This window comes from Eutrigla gurnardus (genome assembly GCF_963514095.1).
Source record: "Eutrigla gurnardus genome assembly, chromosome: 3".
NCBI classification, from domain to species: domain Eukaryota; kingdom Metazoa; phylum Chordata; class Actinopteri; order Perciformes; family Triglidae; genus Eutrigla; species Eutrigla gurnardus.
In genome coordinates this window covers 8894297-8916621 of record NC_139917.1, presented here as the reverse complement: position 1 = coordinate 8916621, position 22325 = coordinate 8894297, and the positions used below count along the sequence as shown (strand labels likewise).

At 42.3% G+C, this 22325-nt stretch overlaps 4 protein-coding genes across 4 annotated transcripts in view; 1 reads left to right on the top strand and 3 right to left on the bottom strand.

Annotated features, from left to right (window-relative positions):
• Positions 1 to 291: 291 nt before the first annotated feature.
• LOC311010390 (putative RNA-binding protein Luc7-like 1) lies at positions 292 to 6505 on the bottom strand. Its single transcript, XM_084004862.1, has 10 exons — positions 5941 to 6505; positions 5362 to 5456; positions 4619 to 4717; positions 4009 to 4119; positions 3679 to 3822; positions 3347 to 3523; positions 2983 to 3191; positions 2866 to 2895; positions 1687 to 1842; positions 292 to 1425 (listed from the first exon to the last, which is right to left on the bottom strand). The coding sequence occupies exons 1-10, from the start codon at positions 5999 to 6001 to the stop codon at positions 1185 to 1187; spliced, it is 1323 nt and encodes a 440-aa protein (XP_083860988.1). The 5' UTR covers positions 6002 to 6505; the 3' UTR covers positions 292 to 1184.
• Positions 6506 to 8485: 1980 nt separating this feature from the next.
• Positions 8486 to 10838, top strand: smdt1b (single-pass membrane protein with aspartate-rich tail 1b). Its single transcript, XM_084005706.1, has 3 exons — positions 8486 to 8808; positions 10241 to 10398; positions 10594 to 10838. Exons 1-2 carry the CDS (start codon positions 8647 to 8649, stop codon positions 10376 to 10378), a joined length of 300 nt encoding a protein of 99 aa, XP_083861832.1. The 5' UTR covers positions 8486 to 8646; the 3' UTR covers positions 10379 to 10398; positions 10594 to 10838.
• Positions 10835 to 20337, bottom strand: LOC311011019 (uncharacterized protein). Its single transcript, XM_084005705.1, has 16 exons — positions 20209 to 20337; positions 18958 to 20105; positions 18178 to 18317; positions 17675 to 17828; positions 16316 to 16393; positions 15561 to 15593; positions 15291 to 15359; positions 15025 to 15114; positions 14731 to 14825; positions 13523 to 14159; positions 13132 to 13366; positions 12871 to 12982; positions 12557 to 12716; positions 12313 to 12426; positions 11267 to 11353; positions 10835 to 11140 (listed from the first exon to the last, which is right to left on the bottom strand). Exons 1-16 carry the CDS (start codon positions 20288 to 20290, stop codon positions 10994 to 10996), a joined length of 3381 nt encoding a protein of 1126 aa, XP_083861831.1. The 5' UTR covers positions 20291 to 20337; the 3' UTR covers positions 10835 to 10993.
• A 247-nt stretch (positions 20338 to 20584) lies between these two features.
• Positions 20585 to 22325, bottom strand: part of LOC311010878 (uncharacterized protein) — a gene marked incomplete at its 3' end in the record, with an annotated part of 2735 nt that continues 994 nt past the window's right edge. Inside the window, exon 3 of the mRNA XM_084005521.1 lies at positions 20585 to 20734. Coding sequence (XP_083861647.1) covers positions 20585 to 20734 — 150 coding nt within the window. The remainder of the gene's footprint in view (positions 20735 to 22325) is intronic.

Sequence of the window (22325 nt, the reverse complement as noted above, 5' to 3'; positions counted from 1 at the left end):
TTTATTTTGCAGGACTTTAATTACAAGAGAATTTCTACCCTGTGGCAACTTTAAATTGTGTAAAAGATGCAAGTTTGTCTTCCATTACTGCATGGATGTGATCAATGATAGGACCAAAATGGTCAAATTGAACCCCAAAAAAACAGATTATTTTGTTAGACATGAATGAAGCTAAGAGTTAGGAATAATCTGGCTACAGCCCATCTCTATACACATTAGAACCTGCTTAATTTGTCCACACTGGACGCATAAACAGATGGTGAAGTAGAAGAGAAATTTGTAGAAAACACATTTTAGTTGAATAGAAGCAGACAATTTTATTCATTTAATGGTGGCACAGCAAATTCCCCCAGTACATCCAGGTTGTATCACAGCAAACAGGACACAAGTCCCTGGGTGTTTAAGGGTCAGTATGTAAATATGCACATCGTCTATATGCATTCATATGCCAGGAACTGAGTTGAAATATTTGGATAACTGTTTCAGGGGGACAAGTGAATTTATTTTCTTCTTTTTTTTAAATTTAAGTATGAGCTCATCCCTGCGTCCTGAATTTAAAGGCAGGCTCGGGGATGTGTATCGGATTTCCCAAATGAGATTGTTATGGCTTGAAGGCAGCAAATAAAACACAAACATCAGAAGTGCCTTCAGTCATTCACAGCTCATTTCAAACATAACTGCGAGGGATTCCACATTAATGAGTCCACCCACGTAAATGAATCCACAGCTACTGAAACGGACTGATTCCTTCTAACAGAACAGGAAACACAGGATCGACATTGAAGGTTCAACTAATGATAAAAAAAAAACACAGCACTTCGTGTGAGTAAAATCAGACAGACTCGAAGTAGGGCTGCCGTCTCATCACTCACTCCTCCATGTTGAAACAACTGTACATAAGATGGGCAAGAAGGCATAAAAAATGACTATACTGCTCCAGGTCACACTAGCCTCATTATTCAGTCTTATAAAAGTAGATTTTGCATGTTTCCTTGACCGCCACCACTGAAGTTGTTCCCTCATCCCCATGTTATGTTTCCACCATCCACCCCTGCTAATGTGTAACATGAACACACATACAAAGCCGACAAACACACATTCGCACCAGCACGCACTCATCTCTCCATGCTCCTTTTAGTAATTAATATATCCAATTCAAAGACTTTGGAGGCGTCCACTCCTGTTCATATCTCCCCGGATTCTCGCTCCTCAGAGCTGGAGCGTCGGTCTCGCTCGTACGACAGGGATCTCTCTCGTTCCCTGCCCCCGGCGGTTTCCGCGGAGGGGGACTTCCCCTTGTCCTGCCATTCCCCGAACTCCGCCTTGTCCTCACGCCAACCCTCTCCTGCTGCCCCCTCTTTACCCCTCTCCTGGGATGGCGAGGGCTCTCTGTCACGAGGGTGAGATGATCCTTCTCTGGAGGACCTGAGAGGAAAAACAATCATCATGAAAATTACACTTCCAGCACAAGAGCGAGGACTTGACAACCTTGATTTGAGTTTGACATTTTGTTTTTGCAACATGGTCGGAAAGTAAAGAGGGTTCTCAATATCTGGAAGCAAGTCAGACCTAGCAGGGTGAAAGTAAGATATCAGAGCATGAAAACTGGATATATTTTCAATACAACATATGCATCACAATGTCCCTAATATGTATAGATGTGTTAGGGATGGATAAAAGCCACACCTCTTCCTCTTGTGCCTGTGAGACTGGGAGCGTGAGCGGTGCCTCTCCTTGTGACGATGTTTCCTCTCTCTGTCCCGATCTCCACCTTCTTCTCTGGAACGAGAGGAGCGGTGGCGTCTTGATCGATGAGAGGATGAAGTCGAAGTTCCTCCGTCCCTGGAAAAATAATTGTACAATTACAATTACCAACTTGACCTCGGTCGACTCATCAAGTTGCAGTATAGACCCATGTCCAAATTCATCACTTCATCTGATCCTATTAGACATTTGTATGAAGTTGTCATATGATGCCGTTGCTGATGTTGAGGCATAAAAACAGTGAAAAAAAGAGGTAAACATTTGCAGATAAAGGATATAAACTGAAGCATACTGATGTTATATTTGATAAAGTATAATATTTTTTATGTAGTAGTGGTGGTGATCTTAATTTATTTAGTTTATTTCTTTCAGGTCCCCCACTGTGACTATTTTAGGAAAGGAAACCCCAGTAACACTGCTGCTATGATTCAAATCGTATTATTCAACCTGAAGGGGTGTATTATTTTCAGATATGCATACGGCTCTGAACCGCAGCCTCATGACATCACTAACCTTATATTCACCGCTTTTACCATTTCAAGTGTGTTGTTACAACTTGTACACCATAGCCACCTCAACCTCTGAACTGCTTCCTGCTTACTTCATCACCAGACTGCGTAGGACTGCTATTTTTGCTGTCAATGATTGATGATTCATCAATAAGTTGTTTGATCTATATATTTTCATTAGATACTGAAAAATGTCGATCAGTGTTTCCCAAAGCCCAAGTGCCATTTTAAAAAATCATGTTTTTTCCACAACTCAAAACTATTCAGTTTACTACATCTACATGTAGATGTAGTAAATGACATACAGCACTACATATTTTAGATGCTGGAGATTGTCTTTTTTTTCTGAAAAAATAAAAATATACTCAAACCATTTAATTGATTATCAAAATAGTTACTGATTAAATAAACTGTAGATTACTTTACTCCATTAATCATATCAGGGTTGGTTCTAAAGCGATATTTGCAAAAAATATCTAAAAATATTCCAATATAAAACACTGCTGCATCACAGCTATCAAGTAAACTTGATATATAGTATTCAGTTGTACTGTGAATGTGTAGATATTGTGAAATTAGAAGCCACTCTGACCTGTATCGTTCTCCGCTTCTAGACCTCGACCTAAGGCAGAAACACAAATCAGACAGTTTACAGATGACACTCAACTGTCTCTTAGTAAGCAGTAGCAATGTACGTCAATGTTCTTACCTCCTACGCTCCCTCTCCCTTTCGCGTTCCCTCTCCCATTCACGCTCTCGTTCACGCTCTCGCTCCCGCTCTCGTTCGCGCTCCCGTTCGCGTTCGCTCTCTCGTTCTCGTTCCCGCTCCAACTCCCACTGTCGCTCTCTTTCGTCGTCTCGTTCACGTTCCTCTCGTCTTCTAGTCCGCATTCTTTCTTGTTTCTCTACAACTGCTTTCTGGATAAAACAAAAATAGCACACAACTGAAACAACCCAACAGACGATTCTGTTCCATGTTCAGCACATAATGGAAACATAAGTGAAATTACTAATTGAGGAATGATCATGCAATGTTAAGTAGCTGGGTGTGCTCGTTCCTGTGCACCCCTTACCCTGAGCTTTTCAAGCTTCTCCCGAATTTCAATGAAGCCGATGTGCAGTTTCCCCCCAAAGTGGTCAGCTAGACGACGATCGTTGTCGTGAAGACCCAAGTAAGCGGAGCACACCTCGCACACCCGCAGTTTTTGTTGCTGAAAGCTGGAGGCTGGCATCGAGTTTCTGTACACATCCTGCAACAACAACAACAACAACAGGTGAAGAAATATATTAGTAATGTCAATAGCTAATCACACATCGTCATGGTCTGAACCCAATAATTAAACTAAAGACATTCATCTATTCTAACATAATAAAGTAGTCACAACACAGCTGTTAACGTTCTGACCTCTGCTTCTTTCTTCAGACCTCGTGTCTTCTCCACCATTTCCAGCAGCTGCTGGGCTTCATCTACGTTCCCCTCCCCACCGAGCTGCTCTGCTCGGGCCAGCAGCTTCCCAATCTCCTCGTTCAGCTCATGGACGCGTTCAGCCTTTTCATCACAGGAGACACACAGACAAAAATGTTTCTCTACACTGTACTTTTACACTTTTGGATTCATAGTAACCAGATGGTGCGAGTGTGCTTTCCCCCAGGAGATGAGTTTGACCTTGTTATAAAGAGCACAGCATTCATAAAGACCTGATGATAATCCCACTAGCAACCGTGAGTTTGTCACCTTTGCAGCAACTTCAGCGCTGATCTCATCCTGCGTCTCGGCAAGTCTCTTCTTGGCTAGCTCTGTCCTGCGGTCACAGTCTGCTATGAAAGACTGAAGGTGTTCAGCAGCCTGCAGAAAAAACATGAGATACATGGGTTTTCGTATGTGTAAACAAACAAAAATGTGATATACATGCATCTTCCAAAACTTTCTAAAGCAACAAACTTTTGGGAAATGTTTGTCCACTCTTTGTAGAAATAGTCATTTGTATCGCTAGCGCTTAATATAAAGGCATTCTGCCACGCTCACCCTTCTCTCAATCGTTCTTTAAATTAGACTATGCAGTCAGTCACAACTCAACAGCAGCACTCAGACCTGATATGTTTGGAAATGTGAGAAGCATAAGTTTGTCTCACTTAGATATTTGACATGTCTTCACTTTAGACACCTTTGGTTAACGATATAAAGATGTGTATTCTCAGTAACTGAGTACAGTGGATTCTTAGAAAACAACTACTACTTTCTCAAAAGCCACAGCTAGTGGGGTTTTAGTGTGTGTGTGTGTATGTGTGTGTGTGTGTGTGTGTGTGTGTGTGTGTGTGTGTGTGTGTGTGTGTTTACTACTCACATCAAGTTCAAAGAAATACTCTTGTTCTTTAGAGGCGATCTCGTAGTCTGCTCTGAGGGCCAGGTCATGGACTTTCATACACTCTCCCAGATCCATTCTCTGTCAGAAATCAGAAAGTGAAAGTTTGTATGATTTATCATTTATCATTTCACTCGTTTCCACGCTAGTTCACATGTTAAAATGTCACCCAGTCTTCAGAGCATTTCAAATGGCATCACATTAGAGACTGTAAATGTGATATCATCATCATCATCTTTTTATTCACATACTTAAAAGATCACAGTGGTGCATTTCTGTATGGTTGTGACATACAGGGCACCTCTTTTTGTATTCATTTTGTACTCCCTCATGTTGAATTTCAAATAAAAACACTTTATTTTACTTTAATTAAAAGGTTTTTTGCATTCACATTTGATGAATGGTGTTGGAAACATGCCTTTTTAATTAACAGCCTCACAGTTTAGGGGACAGAAAGTAACTGGATACGTTTTAAAAGTTAACTTCAAATGTTTACAGGCAAAATCTGGCTGCAGCCTGTGACCCTGACATGTGAGACTTTCCTAGTGGTGCTGTGTCAGGTCTGTATCGTAGCCTCTCCTCCCATCTCACTATCAAGGTATCCATTGTGTCATTTTGTGTTTAAGAGTAGGGCCAAAACCTATGACAAGAGCTGTCCTGACACTTTGTCACTGGAATGTACATGATATTATACTTTATATAAATACCATAAACGTGATACTTACGGTGCCAGACAGAATGTCGTGAGGACATGAATCCAGGAGGTGACTTTTGCAGACTCGCTCATCAGCGAATTTGATTCTCTGCCGCATGCTATCTCCTTAAAACAGAAACCAAAGGGCAGAAAGACATGTCGACTTGCCAGTCAGACCCAAACTTAAACATAACACAATACATCAAATCATTGAGGTGTCAAAATTGCCATGCATGAGTCACACATCCGTTACCTAACAAGTAACCCCCAATAGTTAACTACTGGGGTCGAGACTAATGAAATGACAACATCTGGTGGCGATAAAGGCAGCAACGGAGAATATCGTCGCACACTGACCAAGATCAACACAGTGCTAACATGTTATTCATGTTTTTTTCCCCGTGGGTGACGTTTGCATGAACTTAACTTAACGTGTCAAACACAACAGGTAGCTAGCCGGCAGGCTATCCTCATGTTAGCTAGCTTGGTTTGCAAAGCATGCCTCACTGACTGGCATATTGGTTAGCTATTCGGCTAATGCTAGCAATAACACAAACTCCTGTCCTGGTCCGACCAGTAACCGATCTCAACCAAAGCCAGCCGGGCTCACCGTCTCTCCCCGTCCCCATGAGCTGGTCCAGCATCGCTCGCATCTGTGCCTGGGCCGACATGTTTACGAAGGTTTAGCTAACGTTTTGTGAGTCACTCCACGCCAGCAAGACTTCACACATGCAGCCTCCTCGATTGCAGGCCTCGTCGGCTCCTCCGCCAACCGCGGACAACTTTTCCCACAAGCAGAAAAGCCCGGGTCCCGCCGAACCGGCGAGCAGGTGGTGTGTAACGGTGGTGCGAGTCTCTGTTTATCACAGCACTTTAACGAAAGCTAAATGTGACTTTGTAACGGTGGATGGCTTCGGGTCGGTTGAGCAACGTCTGTTTGAAAACTGGAGTCCCGTGGTCGTGTCGAGTTGAGAGAGCGGTGAGTGAATGTAGACGGGGGCGGTGGGTTAGCTAACTGAATCTGTACAAAAAGAAGTCACCGGTTCTTCTGTAACATAGTTTCTAATTGTATCTCTAGCCAGTCGGCTAGAAGTTGGCAAGTTTATTCAACGTCCTTTCTTCCGCCTTTTCCACTTCCCCTTCGTGCGCGTCGCCGCGAAGCGCGCTCTAGTCCCGCCGCCTCGAGGAAGTGCTGCAGTCAGCCGCGCGCTGCTCGGTTTGGTGACGTTACACAGCACTATCACAACGTTAGGAAATGCAATACGACACTTTACGTGACGAGCTGAAGTTATTCAGACTTTTTAAATGTTTAAGGACATTTTATTTGAACTCCATGAACTCACTCCGCCTCTGCCCTTTCTTTATTGTATTGTATGAATCCTTTGTTGTTAATAAAGTTCTTTACAAATACACATTCTTTACAAATACATGTATTTAATGCGTTCCCATACTTATACATACATATAAAACAAATTAATTGTGCAGTATATTACATATCGACCGTATTAGCATAATGTATATTTATTGCATTATTGAATTAGACATTGTTTTAAATGTTTAATTGTGGATTATTTACATTATTTGAATGTTAAACAGTACATTTGTATTTTCTGTAAGTTTTATAATGAAGCTCACAAAGCCATTTCAAACCCCTCTCCGCAACACCAAGAAGAAATACTGTATTATTGTATTCATGATTGACTTGTCACATTTAGATATAAATAGTTTAAACAAACTTGATTCAGCCTATAAAGTACAGTGTGTACGTTTTTTATTTACCTTATTGTACTTTTTTTGTTAAAACCCTATGTTCCTAGAAAACAATCTGTCAGCAAGAGGAGCTACAGCCCTAACCATACTACAAGAGTCTATGTGAGGATGATTTTTGGAAAGGAATTGTATAAATCACAGAGATCAACGTTGTTCGCTTTACAGACATTTTATTGGCCACATTGATACAAGTATTACATTTGTTCAGGAACAGACATATCAAAAATGCTTTGAACTGTTGTTTTTGGATTGTGGTCCATACTTGGTCATACTGGTGATGAAGTTAAATAATTATCTATCACATCAAAAAAGAAAGCGACAAATTTCGGTTTTAAGAATAGACTTGTGCAGACTATGGACAAAACATTTGCTTGTATTTCATTTATTCTGTGCTTACACTCATTTATTAATTATTATTTTATCGAGAATAAAATGGGTCCTCAGATTGATGTGATGTTGTTTCTTGTGGTTAGTGAGGTGGATGTGAATATTTCCTACATATTTAAATAGCGTATCATCCCGGTAAATTAATTAATTGATTAATAAAACGTATTTGTATGAGGTCACAACGTCACAAAATATATCGGAGACACAGTGCGTTTTATTTCTCAGTATCTGATTAATGAAATTGATGCATCAACTTTATGACTGTAGGTGAAACGTCAAGACGCACCCAAAGAATCCCGGCCCCGCCCATTAAGACGTAGGGTGCAGTCGAATAGTCTTTTTTGCTTAGGAAGGTTCCTAACTGAAGAAGTGACCCGGAAGTAAACAAGTGGCCGCCATGATAAGAGCTGTTCGAATTCTCTAAATGCATAGGAAAGGAGCTCCAATGCTTCCTTTCAGAGCTCCTTTAGCATAGGATGCAACGGACCTTCCTATGCGATAGGAAAGGAGATTACGCCGACCCACAATTCTTTGCGAGAGCAACATTTAAAGTGCCGCACACCTCGGCCGTTCATGAAAACAAACGATAGGTGCATTTACATATTTAACAATGACTTTCATGCAGACAGAGTAATTGGAATAGTGATGATAAATGTGTGGACAGTGATAATAATTTAATGTTTTTTTTTTATTTATTTCAATCATGTTACAAATGTTTGACAAAAACGAAACTAAAACCACAAATGAAAAGTAAATAAAACAACGGTCAAACAGAAAGGAGGAGCTGCTGGACCTGAAGCCGGTCAGTGAACCAGCTGTTTATAAAACCAACATGTGGAGAAGTGGAAGATGCGCTTTTTGTAGTCCATTATTGTAGTTTCTCCAGTGCAGACGCACGTCAATCACCGGTGCCGATCATCAGCTGTCAATCATCAGCGGCCGCGTTATAATGACGTAGCTTAGTGAAAGTCCGGTCGGATTCTCTGAACACCGCGGTCGACTATTCCTAAGTCCTTTTGAGTTCTCCTATCGCCTTTCCTTGACCCCGTGACGTTTTCCCCAGAGGTCAAGGAATAGGAGATAGGAATAGGAGTTAGGACCTTATTTTTTGACTATTCGACTGCACCCGTAGCCTGCCTTCTTCACATTACTGGGAAAAATGGCGACGGGTATACTGCGGCTCCCGCTGCGACTTTTCACCAAAAATGCGGGGATAATGAGCCGTAACACCGGCTCGAAAACGTCTAGCATATCCAGATCGACTCAAAGCAGGACCGCAGTATCAACGTCGTCGGGGGCAATCTTACCGAAACCGGATAAAGTAAGTTTTATTCTGCCTTGGTTACCGAGGAAAGCCGACGGTAAAAAGACTGACGTAGGCGGGACTTAAAGCTGGATTGACAGCGGCTGTACCGAATAGAAGAGCAGGAGACGCGTTGGTTAGTCAAGTCAGCCAATGAACGCGTGTTTACACGAACGTCGATGTGCTTTCAGGAAGTAATCAGCCCCGAATCTCGAGTCTATTGAGTCTAGTGGACATTTTATGTTAGCAGTTGAAATAATGTGTAATACGAACATTTGCAAAATACGGCGTAGTAATATTAATATTATATTAATAATACATTTGCCTCTGATTAATTGTTTTGTTTGATCGAGCTAAACGGTACACATCTCGGTAGGTAAGAAAGGCCGAGAACGACGAAGGATAACGTTTCATTTAACGTTATATTACACGAAGACGTAACTTTTACACGCAATATACACTCCAAACTGAACCCCACGCAACGTCACACAGTTAATATTAGCTGTAAGTGTGAATCAGCTTCACTGTCGTGTCGAGACTAAACGGGAAATCCGTGTTAACCTCTAATTGACCCAATCTCATATAATTAAATATGATTGAATCAAAACTGCAGGTCATAAAGAAGGGCCAAATTCAAAGAAATATGTCGTCCAAAACATTTTAACAATTGTTAACCCCATGGCTGTGGAGCCCCAGAACAAACTGGGTTGATGGCTCTCCCAATAACCTCCACTTCCTCCCATTCCCTCAGTACGTTTTTCTATCTTTCTCTGCTAAAGTACCAGCTGGGCCAAAATGAGCTGTGGGTAATTTGATTAAGTGCTTTACTGTAGAAATATGCAATGAGATAATGACAGGGCCTAGTAATTAAGTAAAGTAGGACCCACCACAAAGCCCCATATATGTCAGGTGACATCATGCTTTAATTTAAAGCTTTTCAAATAAAAATTAAATTCTGTTATTTTTGTTACATATTAAAATTATGTAAATGCTGTGCACTGTCTTTGGGAAATGTTTTGTGTAGCCTGCTCTTGACAAAATTGGGCTTCGTTGCACTCAATGTCTCTTCAAGTCAATTTACTCTCCGTAGGGGCCTTTATAATTTGTACACCCTCTGTTCTTTGACCCTTGATTGAGATAAGGAATGAACAACAACAAAAAAAACTTTTAATGGGAGAAACTAAATTCAGGAAGACTGAAACTGAGTTGACTACTGGTCTACTGTCGCAGCTGCCAGAGGCAATTATCCACCAACACTGTGAGCAGGGCATCTTTGCTCTGCTATAGTAACACTGTAGATGATATTTTGTATTTGTCTTCCAGAGAAATAGTTGTCTATGATAACAAATCTGGAAACAAAATGTCCTCATTCAAACTGAGCTGGGGATTAATGTGTCCCGCCTTAAATAAACTCATTTTAATGTTTCTCGACTATTCCTATGTTTTCCAGACACCATTTGGTCTTATTCGCATGACGGCAGTGGTAGTGCCTTTCCTGTACGTGGGAACTCTGATCAGCAAGAACTTTGCCGCTCTCTTGGAGGAGCATGACATCTTTGTCCCTGAAGATGACGACGACGATGACTGAGCCAACTCAGTAAATATATGGTAAAGTCAAAGTGTGCATTGGCCGCACCTTATTTAACCTTTCAACTCTGCTGCTTGGACCTTTTTATGTACAATCCTTTTTCCTGTGTAAGCTACATGATAAATGGTGTTGTTTCTGGCATGTTTGCACTGATGAACATGGCTAACAGTAGAAAGCTGATGACAGTATGTTGTTTTTTAAATTCCCATCCACAGGGTGCTTTGCATACTGAGTGAGAGCACACCAACCGGCAAAAGGAAGACGGGGAAGATGGGGCACTTCGAAATCCAAACACCTCCACCCATCTCCTCCCTCTCTCCTCTGCTACTTGTGTTGTTTTCACTAAATTCATTATTTTTAAATCTCATATCATGTGAGGCTATCAAAACTACCAGCCTTCACTCTTGTTTGCATGTTTGTCTGTTAACTCAATAAAGGGAGACGATTACACATGGATAAACACTTGTCGTTATTATTCGATCTTAATGGTCTTTGCACAGTGGTTTTCAAGTACACAGTAGTTACGTAAGTCTTATTCTGACTCTTTCAAGCCATATCCAGTCATAACAGCACATGGACGTTATAAGGTAATTGTTTCACAGTTGTCCTCGTTGGTCAGGTCTGTCTGGCTCCCTCCTGAAGAGCAGCGGTGGCCAGTCTCAAGTGTTCGTTGAGGGAGCCTGTCTCCAACCGGCTACGACCCGTCGTGTCACTCAGCTCTACGTAGGCCTCCTTATAGCGCTCATAGGCTGCTTCTTTCTCCTAGAAGAAAGGAAGCAATTTGGAAGACACGGCGAAGTCAAGCAGGGAGGATGGTTTACCTTTCAGCTGTAAATGTTCAACGTGCAATAGTGTATTCATTTTGTAAGGTCAGATCATGAAGCATACCTTTGTAAGAGACTGCACTTCATTATGTAGACAGCTGATTTCTCTTTTAAGATACTGCACCTCATTGTCTTTTGCTCTTAGTAATGTCTGAAAAACAAAATGTCTTAGTCTCTGATCTTAGTATGACCAGTTATATATATATACACATATATATATATATATATATATATATATATATATATATATATATACACATACATATATATGTGTATATATGTAGGAACAAACACTTTCAGGTGTGTATATATAAGTCAGGATGTATGTGGGACAGTGTTGGAACTAAGTACTTATTTACTGTTATTTACTGTTTTAATATTTATATTACATTTATTTGACTGCTACTGTATAGTGCCTTTGCTGTTTAAGATATACATTCATAGTATACAACAGTATACAAGGCAGTTCAAATTAGCTGTAGCGTGACCACCCACAAGCGTAAAATGCTTCTTGCACATTTCAGTAACAATAATGCAATAATAAAATATATAGCAAAATCTTTTTACTTTCAATACTTTAAGTACATTTTGCAGATAGTACAGTACTTTGAATGCAGCACTTTTACTTGTAATGGGGTATTTTTACTCTGGTGTGAGTAAAAGATCTGAATACATCTTCCACCACTGACTAGCCATAAGCCACAGTGGATTGGTATTCAGGCAGTAGATGGCAGTGTGTGCTGCATTATAACGTGACCAGCCACGGTCGCTCAACACAAACGAGGTCGCCAGAACAAACAAAACAGGAACGGATGAGAAATGTTGCTACAGGGAGGCACACACGACAAAACAGTCAAAATGCCTGATCAATTAGTTTCTGTTAAAGTGGGTTAGAAATCCCACAGCACATTCATCAAGGTGCTTTCTGCTTCCCCGATGCTGGCAGTAATGTCAACGTTTGTCCTTCAAGCCCAGGTTAATGCCTCATGGAGCAATAAAGGAAACTGGGTAGGGATGCAGCAATATGTTAAGTTGCTTAATTAGTGTCACCTACATTCACATGACATGAGCTTACGTAGGATCTAATTCAGTCAGGAGAATTAAATGTACCTCGACTTCTGATGCAGTGCGCTCAGTGTTGCCAAGAGACAACGTGTCCGACCTCTGCCCCGTTATAAAATAACGCATGCGGCTGATCTCCTCCGCCAGTTTGTCCTTAAGCTCCTGAAAAGAGATTTTTAGCTCAAATCATGTCACGGAGAATAATGTGAACTTGTGTGCTTATGAATGTTGTAGCTTAGTTCAACCATACAAGAACAAAGATGTCAATGTTGTATTGGGCATGTATGTAGACCTGGTTCTCTCTTCTGAGCAGCTCCAGCTCTCTCTCCTTGCGGTCCAGCTCTGTCTCTCGGCCCTGGGTGCTCTGCTCAGTGTGGCTCAGCTCCAGGCACTTCTGAGCGAAGCGCTCCGACAACACATCTAATTCACTGTGCAAGACGTCCGCCTGTGGCCTGACACGCACGAACACACGAGATATGCAGTAAATTGTAATGCAGTGTCATGCAAGAGGGGTCACAGTCAATTGGAGAACATCTTGAGCCTGCAGCGAGAGGGAGAACGCTCTCAGCATGACAGCAGACGTAACAAACAATCTAATGAGCTTACATGTGGCCCCTGTATGAAGCTTCCACGTGTGCCGCTCCGCCAGCCAGCCTCCTGGCCTTCTCCAACTCTCTCTCCAGCTCCTCTCTGTGAGCTGCTTTCAGCGCCACAATAGCTTTAATGAACAGTTAGTGGATGTGTTATTTAAATAGTATTTACCACACAGCATTAAAAACAACACAAGGCAGTTGATGTTGAGCAAAATGTGAAGCAAATTAACGGATGAAATTCAAACTGGAGACACTGTTGCACTTCCTGTCTTGCCTTTAGTAGTTGTCTGGCGCTCCTCCTGCAACATCCTGCCTGTCTGCTCCTCAAGCTGCCCGATCTCCCTTGCGTGTTTCTCCTGCAGCTCCTGCAGCGTTTTCCAATGGGCTACTTCCATGGCTTCAAGTCTGGCCCTGCAGGGGGCCCCGGGGCCACATGGGCTGTCCACCTCTACACCCATGACTGCGCGCTCCCTCTTAATGCTCTCCACTTGCTTTCGAAGAGAGAGAGCCTGGGAGACGGATGTGCACAGAGTGTATTGGTTAAGGGAAAAGATTGACATGTGCATTATTAAGCATATTTTTCTTGCATTGAAAACACCTGAAAGGAATGTCTTGCTAGTGTTTCTTCTCATCACTTTTTAAAACTAAAGTGAGTTCTTTCCTACCTCCTTTTGAAGGGCATCTGTTTTTTTTGTTTGCACGGTTTGAGCTTCATTTATGGATGGAAGAGCCTCCTTTGAGCTCGATATATCAGTTTGCGAACCAGTGACAGACTGTTCAGCCTCTTCACGGCTCGATTGATACGTCTGGGGGCTAACGAGAGATGGTGATGACTGCGGGGGGCTTGACTGATAAGCCTGGGATCCAATGAGAGACTGCGCACTCATGTCAGTAAACGTCAACGTCTCAAATTCGACCCACTTCCTGTTGACCTCTGAGTCCATGGTTTCAATAACAGGCACAGGTACACTCCCCTTTTTCAGCTCCACAGAGTCCCACCTGCTGCCCATCTCAGTGAAGGGGACCCCGTCCACAAACCACTTGTTCCTCTCCTCCAATCGCTTGACTTGCTCGCGGTCCCAGCCCTCCCCTTCTTCTCTCGGACTGGATGGAGACAAGTCCGGATCCCCGTCTACAGTTTGGTGGATGCGTTCGCCCCGATGGGAGTCTGCAGCTGTGTTGCTGGAGCTGGAAGTGGTAGGTTCATGGCCTGAATCCTTGCAGGTGAACCGAGCAGGGGGTTGGCATGACGACGGTCTCCGGGAGAGGGGGTTCTCTTTCACACTGCCGGTTTCTGATTGGCTGCATGAGGGAACGACAGGAGGATAGTGTTTCACATCAGAAGAAAGATAATAGAGCAGGTTTCCTACAGACGGACCACCCAATCACCACGTCTGCATTTCCTCACCATGTTCAGGAATTTTCCGATCAGTCAAAAGTAGATTTTTTGCACATTTTTCTGGAATAATATGATAAATCAAGTATTCACCATGAAGGATGTTTTGTCATTTGTACATTGCTCGTTGATTTATTGATTTATTAATTATATATACTGATTCTTTCAGTATTTCACTTGATGTGACCTTGAATTATTTTGTCTGTTTTTTTCCTGATCATGAACTTTGAACCCCATTCATGCATACATGAATGGGGGATATATTACTAAACCACTCAACAGTATATGCAATTCTTAAAGGCAGCAATATTAATATAAACTCATATAACTTTTAGCTGCATTGGGAACTTTTAATTTGCATTCTTCAGGTCCTTTTTGCTAAAAGCACCTATGCAGTTTTACATAAGTAACATTTTCAATGCAGGTGGTTATGGCTACTTCCTCCACCACTGTCTCCCAGTATAAAGTCAGACTCACTGCGTGTTGTTCTGGATCGCCTGCTTTAGTAACTTCACCCAGTTCCGCCGTATTCTGGAGGTCATAACAGAGAGAGTGAACACTGCTCTCTTTGTCTGGAGGAGATCAAAAGACACACACACACACACACACACACACACACACACACACACACACACACACACACACACACACACACACACACACTGTTAAACAGGAAGCAGCCAAACATGTAATTGATGTGGAGATGGGGGGAGGGAAGTGTGGTTGGTGTCTGACTGTCCATCAGTCTGATGATGTACAGTAAACACATACTTGTAGCTGGAGTCCGTAGTTCTTCTCCACATCACAGTCTGACACATTCACACAAGACGTCAGGTTGATCTCTCCATCCGGATCATCTGACTGCAGCACAAATATGTTTATAAGCAAATAATCTTTTTTTATTGTATTTCATATTGGTTACGTTCTGATAGAAATCTGCATACGTTCCTGCCTGTAGGACAAAATTAAATGCCACAGGTGACCATGAATATTCTTACAAATCAGATGTGACTTTTATGTCTCATAGAAGCTCCTACCTCCTCAGCCTCCGAGTCTCTGTAGTACGTCAGCGATGTATCACCCAGAACAAACCAGTTTTTCGTCCACTGAGCAAAACACAGTAAACACGACATTAACGACAACATTAAATTCATTTCTATCATATCTTTATCTGTAGTTTTGGGCCAAATCTCATTCTTGGTGTTTTGTTCTGTTCAGGAATTAGAACCAAAACAAATAAACATAAATGACAAGCTTTTTTATTGAAAAGAAATACCTTAAAATAACAATTTCAAAGTTCAGTTTACCTTGCCATGTTCATCCAGAATGGACATCCACCCCTTCAAGTAACAACACCTGTAATTAAAGCATTACGATCAAGCTCTTTGAAAGCGTTCTGCAGTGGTTTCTGTTTGTGTGTTGATGGTGATACCAGAGGAAACGGAAACTGTCAGAACAGAAACACAAACTGTGATCGTCATTGTTTAACAGTGAGAAATAGGAAGAGAAAGAGGAACTGATGGATGCATGTTAGCACAAAATGAGCTACTTACCACGCATGCATCATATTGTACCGTACATATTGTGAGGAGGAGAGACAGAAAGACACATTGTGAGAGAAGAAGACGCATGAAATGGGGAAGTGACAAATGTATCATCACATGTAGCTCTTATTCACATTCATGTCTTTTCAGGGTTTCTGAACTACTGCATGTGATTCAAAGACATTTAGAATGTTTCGTTTTGTGGTCACCCATCCCTCTGTGTTTGCTGACTCAGCAGCATTAAACATGACACCCTGCAGGATACATTGGCTTGAACCGTCCTGAATCTATTAATATAAAAATGATAAATCATGTGAACATGCTGGCCTCAAACATAGAGTGCTAACTAAGGGCTTTTCTTCCCTGCGAGGCATTTCTGTGAGAGGGACACCTGAGGTAAAGCAGCTGAAAAAAAGATCAGGGATCTACTTTAGAATAAATGTATGAATGACCCATTTTCTGCCAAACAGCCATGTGATTAAGGGATTTATGCAAAAAAGTCATGGGACTGTGTTCACCTGTGTCTGCGGGGGCTCAGGAGGGGCTCGCTCCTTCACCTTTGAAGATCTGCGTTTTCCACTTTGATTGTTGGAACTCTTTGATAGAATAAACAGAGAACGTTACAAGCTCTGATCAAGCGCTCGGTCGTGCGTGTGTGTGTGTGTGTGTGTGTGTGTGTGCTTCCTGGAATGAGGAAGCGTGCACCTGTATGTCTGTCCACTTCTGCTGGAGCAAACTGCATATTATCTTATATTATCAGTTAATGTGTAGTTAATATAATATGTAATAATTATATTGCATTATACCTACCGCTTATAAGAATAATAATAAAAATGCACAGTAAGTGCAAGTAAACTCTTGCAAACTCTTGCCTATTGTTTGTGTACATCACCGTTATAAGGCTCATTTCTACATGTGTTACTACACTAACTGCTGCCTGTATGCAGCTCGGCAGCTGCTACGAAGGCAGAAAGAGTGGTGAGTTTAATTTTGATTTTGGCAGGATTTTATGTGTATGTGTCTTAAGACCGCGTCACACCGGCAATGTGAGCAGCATTTTCACATGAGGCTGCGTCTCTTCTCGAGATCTAGAGCACGGTTCGCAGCACAAATAGACAGTGAAAATAATCTTTTTACAGCGTATCATACCAGCAGCATTACTAAAGTTGCAAGTTGTTATCTGTAGAACTGTTACTGACATGAAAAAAAGAGTTAATATTACTTCTTAATTCAACACTGTTTTGTTTTAAAATTAAAATCCTCTCGCATCTTTCAGCAGACAGAATCCATTCATTAAACACAAGGCTTTTGTTTCGAAATATTTGCAGTGACGTACCGGCTTTTCATTTTGATGAGCACACACTTTTTAACTGTCTTCTTTCTTGAAAAAAAAATTACTTATTATGAAATTATAAGTGAAGGCAAACTCGGTGCAGAAAGATGGGCTGGCAGCAGCAGCAGCAATAACAACAGCTGTAGCATGCAACATGTAGCAGCATGCAGCAGCAACAGCATGTAGCAGTAGCATGTAGCCGCAGCAAAACTGTCTGTGTGGAAACTACTCATGTGAGAGATTCGACAGTAGCCGTCACACAGGCAGTGTGGCCTGGATGTGACACGATGACTTTGAAATGATTGGCTGCATTCATCGCTGCTTGTTTTTGAGTTTGAATACAGTGTGTTTTCTGAAACCTTACAGGCCATTGGTGTCTGGATGGGGGGGTAAGCCACGTGTGGGTTGTATTAATTCAACCACAAACTACAGCAGTGATGGTTACAGACACACCTGGCGAACATCTGCACTCTACTGATTGCACCTTTCTAGTTTCAACATAGATTGCATTGTGCACACAGTATGTGCAGTTATTGCATCGTACCTGTGAATGAAGAGATGCGGCTGACAGTCTTTGAGATGATCGTCCGTTCTCAGAGTCCCGACATTTCTCTCGCCTGTCTCTGCCCCTCTCTCTGCCTCTCCCCCTGTCATCCGCCTCAAGTCTGGAGCTGTAGATGTCGATTTCATCTTGGAACCTTCAAAACCATGTCAGAGAATTATTTGATGCGAAAACACACTAAAGGCCCAATTTACATCCTTTTTTTCCTCACTGACATGTCACATTCCACTGCAAAGGGCTCCTGGGGCACTCCTTTTTTCTTCGGCCATAAATAAGGCAATTACTTACGGTCAGATCATAAGCTATCTTCAAAGTCTTTTACTTGCTGCACTACTTTTTTACAATTTTTCCAGCTGCCAAAGGAATTGCCTAAAGAAACTTACTCTAGGAATGCAGAATAGATGCTTGGTCATGGGACTTATTATGGCTATCCCTGAATTGATGCTATATAATGATACCATACGGTATTATATGGTACCACCAACCTGTATGTCCTAATCCTATGGTCCCTGCATGGGCTTGGACTCTGGTTCCTCCTCTTCATCCCTGGAAACTCTTCCTCCGACTCCAGCTGGAGAGTTGGAATATTAGCCAGGATAATGTAGTCGTCCATGGTCATCCCCACCTCAGAGTCATAAAGATTGATAAAGATTTTACTTCATATGCAGGATGAGAAGTTGCCTGGGACAAAAAACATGACAGAACTAGCCTACAGCAGTGCTGGTGCTCTGAGCTAATCACTAACGTTAGCATGCTAACATGTTCATAGTGACAATGCTAGCTAGCACGCTGATGTTTAGCAGGTATAAAGTGTACTATGTCCACCAAGTTATTTTAGCGTGTTAGCATGCTAACATTTGTGAATTTGCACCCAAGTCAGTCCCACTGAGGCTGATGGGAATTTCATTAATTTTGCAGTATTGAATACATGAACAGATGAAAGGTCAGTAAAGTTACGATATATCCCGAGCCTCTTGGGTGAGAGGAAAAACGTCTTCGAAGACCTAAAGCAAGTCCAGTTACGTACGATTAACCTTTCAAAGATGAATATGACCTGGATGACTCTTCATAGACTGTATTTACAATAGTTGTGTCAGCATTTCATTGTAGGCATCACCCTCTGGGGACCACGAATGACTGGAGAGACAATCTATTAGATGGATGGATTGTTTAGCTATTTCAGTCTGTAGGCCAACATAAGTGACAGGCAGACCAACATTACCAACCATAGAGCCACACCGCCATCTAATACCTGATATACATACCTCCTCCCCTTCTACTGCAGCCTTCTTGGGTTCAGAGATCAGTAAGGCCTCCATGCCTCGCCTAATGTTACTTCTGCTTCTGTCACCGCTGACCTCATTATTCCCCTCATGGCCTTTGTCGGTTTCTGTGATGGCAAGTCTCCCAGAGTCCGCACCTCGTCTTGATGAGGAACCACGAGAGGGTGGCAGGCTGATTAAAGAGTGTGATGAGCCCAGCCAGGAGCCTGGAGAAGGACTCAGTCTGCTGTCTCTGGAGTGGGGCTCTCTTTGTGGGGTGTGGTTGTGTGTACTGTAGCCGTTCCTGGACGGAGACACTTCACGGCTGTTGCGAGTGTCGGCCAAGCTGTTGACGGCTGTTCGGGTTCGAGGGGACGCTTGAGATCCATCATATGAGTTTTGCTGGATGGCTGAGGAGCCTCGGCGAGAGATGGACTCCAGATTCCTGTACAGCTTCTCAGAGTCCAAACTGTGTTTGTTTGAAGCTTGGGATTGACTTCTCAGGTCTCTGCTGCATCTCCTTTGACCGTCAAATTCACCGTTCTGTAAATGGAAAGAGTCTGTGTGTCTGTGAGAAGAGGGCACTCGAGAGGGCGAGGCAGTCCGAGAGGTCATAGACCCCCTCCTGCGGGATGGGCTGGACCTGCCGGATGTACGCCGAGAAAGACCATGTGATGGAAGAGGAGAGGAGCCATGAGACGAGGCGTGAGGCCGAGCCTGACTCCTGGAGAGGGAGCCATGAGACGAGGCGTGAGGCCGAGCCTGACTCCTGGAGAGGGAGCCATTTCGCTGGTTTCCCACAGCAGATCCGATCAACTTGTAGCGATCTGGGCTCACAGAGCTGTGACGTGTTGGCGAATTATTCAGTGAATCACCTTCCCGTCTAAAGTTAGAGTGGTACGTGTACCTCTCTGGGGATTCGCTTCTCCAAATTTCCTGAATGTACGTCTCTTGGTTCCTCCTCTGGGAGGGCGTGCCCAGGTTGATAGTCCTGTAGGGGACGCAGGCTTTGGGCTCAGGAACGTAGTTGCTGGGAAGAGCATGCCCCCTCTCGTAGTAACGATAAGACCGTTTGTTGACTTCCTCCATCTGCCGCTCACCATCACCTCTTCTGTCTGGAGAGAAGTAGCCACTCTCTTGTTCCTTGTCTCCTGCAAATAATGCAAGCTGAGGTCATTGCCTTAATATGTACTGCAGCTGGGAGGAATTTTTAAATGTCACTTTGTATGGTAGAGCGTATATCTGTGACTCTACCTGATGTCCAGTGGGACCCGTCTCTGCCCTTCCTCTCATCCATCCTGGAGCATTCAGCTTTGGACGGGTCAAACCGGGTCATATCTCTTTGGGCCACGCGTTGCCTCTCTGAGCTGAGGGATCTGCTCCTCGCGGGACAGTCCCACTGATTTGAAGAGCTGGAGGAGTGCAGGGCAAGTTCATCACAGATGTATAGACCATGAAGCTGGTGCAAACATGGAATTGTCAGCTGTAAAATGTGTTAATTGACTCAAAATTATACTGTCTTTTCACTTATGGCATATGACTCTGCCAACCTAAATATATGAGAGCGGCGAGAGCGAACCGACAAAGAAGAAGAAAGAAGTAGTTTCTCAAATCAGGATAGAGGATACAGTCACCTGGATTGTATGTCAGTGTCACAGGTGTTAAGTTCCAACTCAGGACTCAGACTCTGGACCAGACTCCACTCGTAAGTCCAAACACCGCTGACGTCATCGCTACTGGCACTTGTGTTCCCATCAGATAGGGCGCCAGTATCATCGTCCTGGTTGGTGGAGCACAGAAACACATCTTTTTAAGTTTTTGGATAATTCTGAGACCTTTCAAATAACAGAAATCACATCAAATTTCAGAGTCAGAATTGCGAAGTTGTTCATGAGGTATTTTACCTGTTGCTATTTAATTTATTGAACGTTTTTTTATCACCTGGTTTTGATGCTATTACATTTGATCATGTTTTATATTACGCAGCAATTAAAAAAATCACTCACATTACATTATGAGCCTGACAGAAAGCATTGTGGCGTCTTTTATCCCATACATTTGAAAAAAAAACAACAAATAACACAAACCAACATATACTTACCCTGTAGACTCTAATATACGCCCAACTAACAGCTCAAGTCCAAACATATTTCACTTACTGTGACCGCTAACTGTCCGTTGGCTAAATCTGCTGTCAAGCTTTTCAGCAGCTTGCCTCCTTCCTTCTGCCTCTTTGTTCCAGTTATATCCAGCCAATAACATTCAGACCGGACGTAACTCAAGCTCGACTCTGCTCATCATTATTTCATTGCTCTAGTGCTTTTGCTTTACCAGAACCGCCCACTCAGCTTCTTTCTCATCTTTACCTTGATCCCTCCTTCAGTTCTACGTCTCATTAACAGGCAGAAGACAAAGGTTTTAGTTCTTGATCTCTTGACAGGTTAAAAGAGTGTAAAGTGACGCCTTTTGTTTTCATAAAGTTAACATTACTTTAACAACTTTGTTAAAAACAGACAACAACTTTCTTGACTTAATTCCACTGAATAGTTTCACTGAAGCTGTGCGAGGGGACGTGTTTGAATGTGTCATGTGGACATATCAGATAACAACCCATTCCCAGAGGATTGTAATGAGCTTTCATTAATTAATGATACAGAATCAAATGCCACCTTGTTGTATTATCCTTCTCCCACCTCCGCAGTAGTTTCACTTGGTGATTGTGTTATTAGCTGACATCATCCCCTCAGTGTGCAACTTGTAGGACAGTTTTAACACATATATATAAAGCGCTTCAACTAAGGTCAGTAGTTTTTGACCTCAATATATAATGTGTATTCTTGATGGGCCTGTAGTGGTAAGATGTTTTAACAATGATCACTCTTATCTTGACTATTGCTGATCGTGAGCATCGGGGCCTCAATTTATCCAACGAAATGTTGGACAGTGATAATGATAATGGACAAATGATGCAGCCAATGATGTATGGCAAGCATACTCTGCAGTGCCCTTTCTTTATGTTCATCTTCTATCTTCAAAAGGTTATTTTTCTAAGCAGGGCATCAACTAATCACAGAGTGAGTTGAGTTGCGCCTGTATTTATAGGGATTATGAAACAACAACACAGAGTCTGAACTAAGACATCAAACTTTATTACTCCCTTCAACATTAACAAAGGCAGTGTGGACCAAATCCACTCCTTCGGTTCTTACCTTTCACAATAAAATCCCTAGTATTTTGCATTTTTATGTCACTTATTTGACATGCGCCCGGTGTGTAAAGGTTTTTTATTCTTCACTCTTTTTTTTAGCAAAGAACTTTATTTTTTTACTTCTAAATATTTCTAAATGTTTTTTAGAGTATTGTTTAGAAGT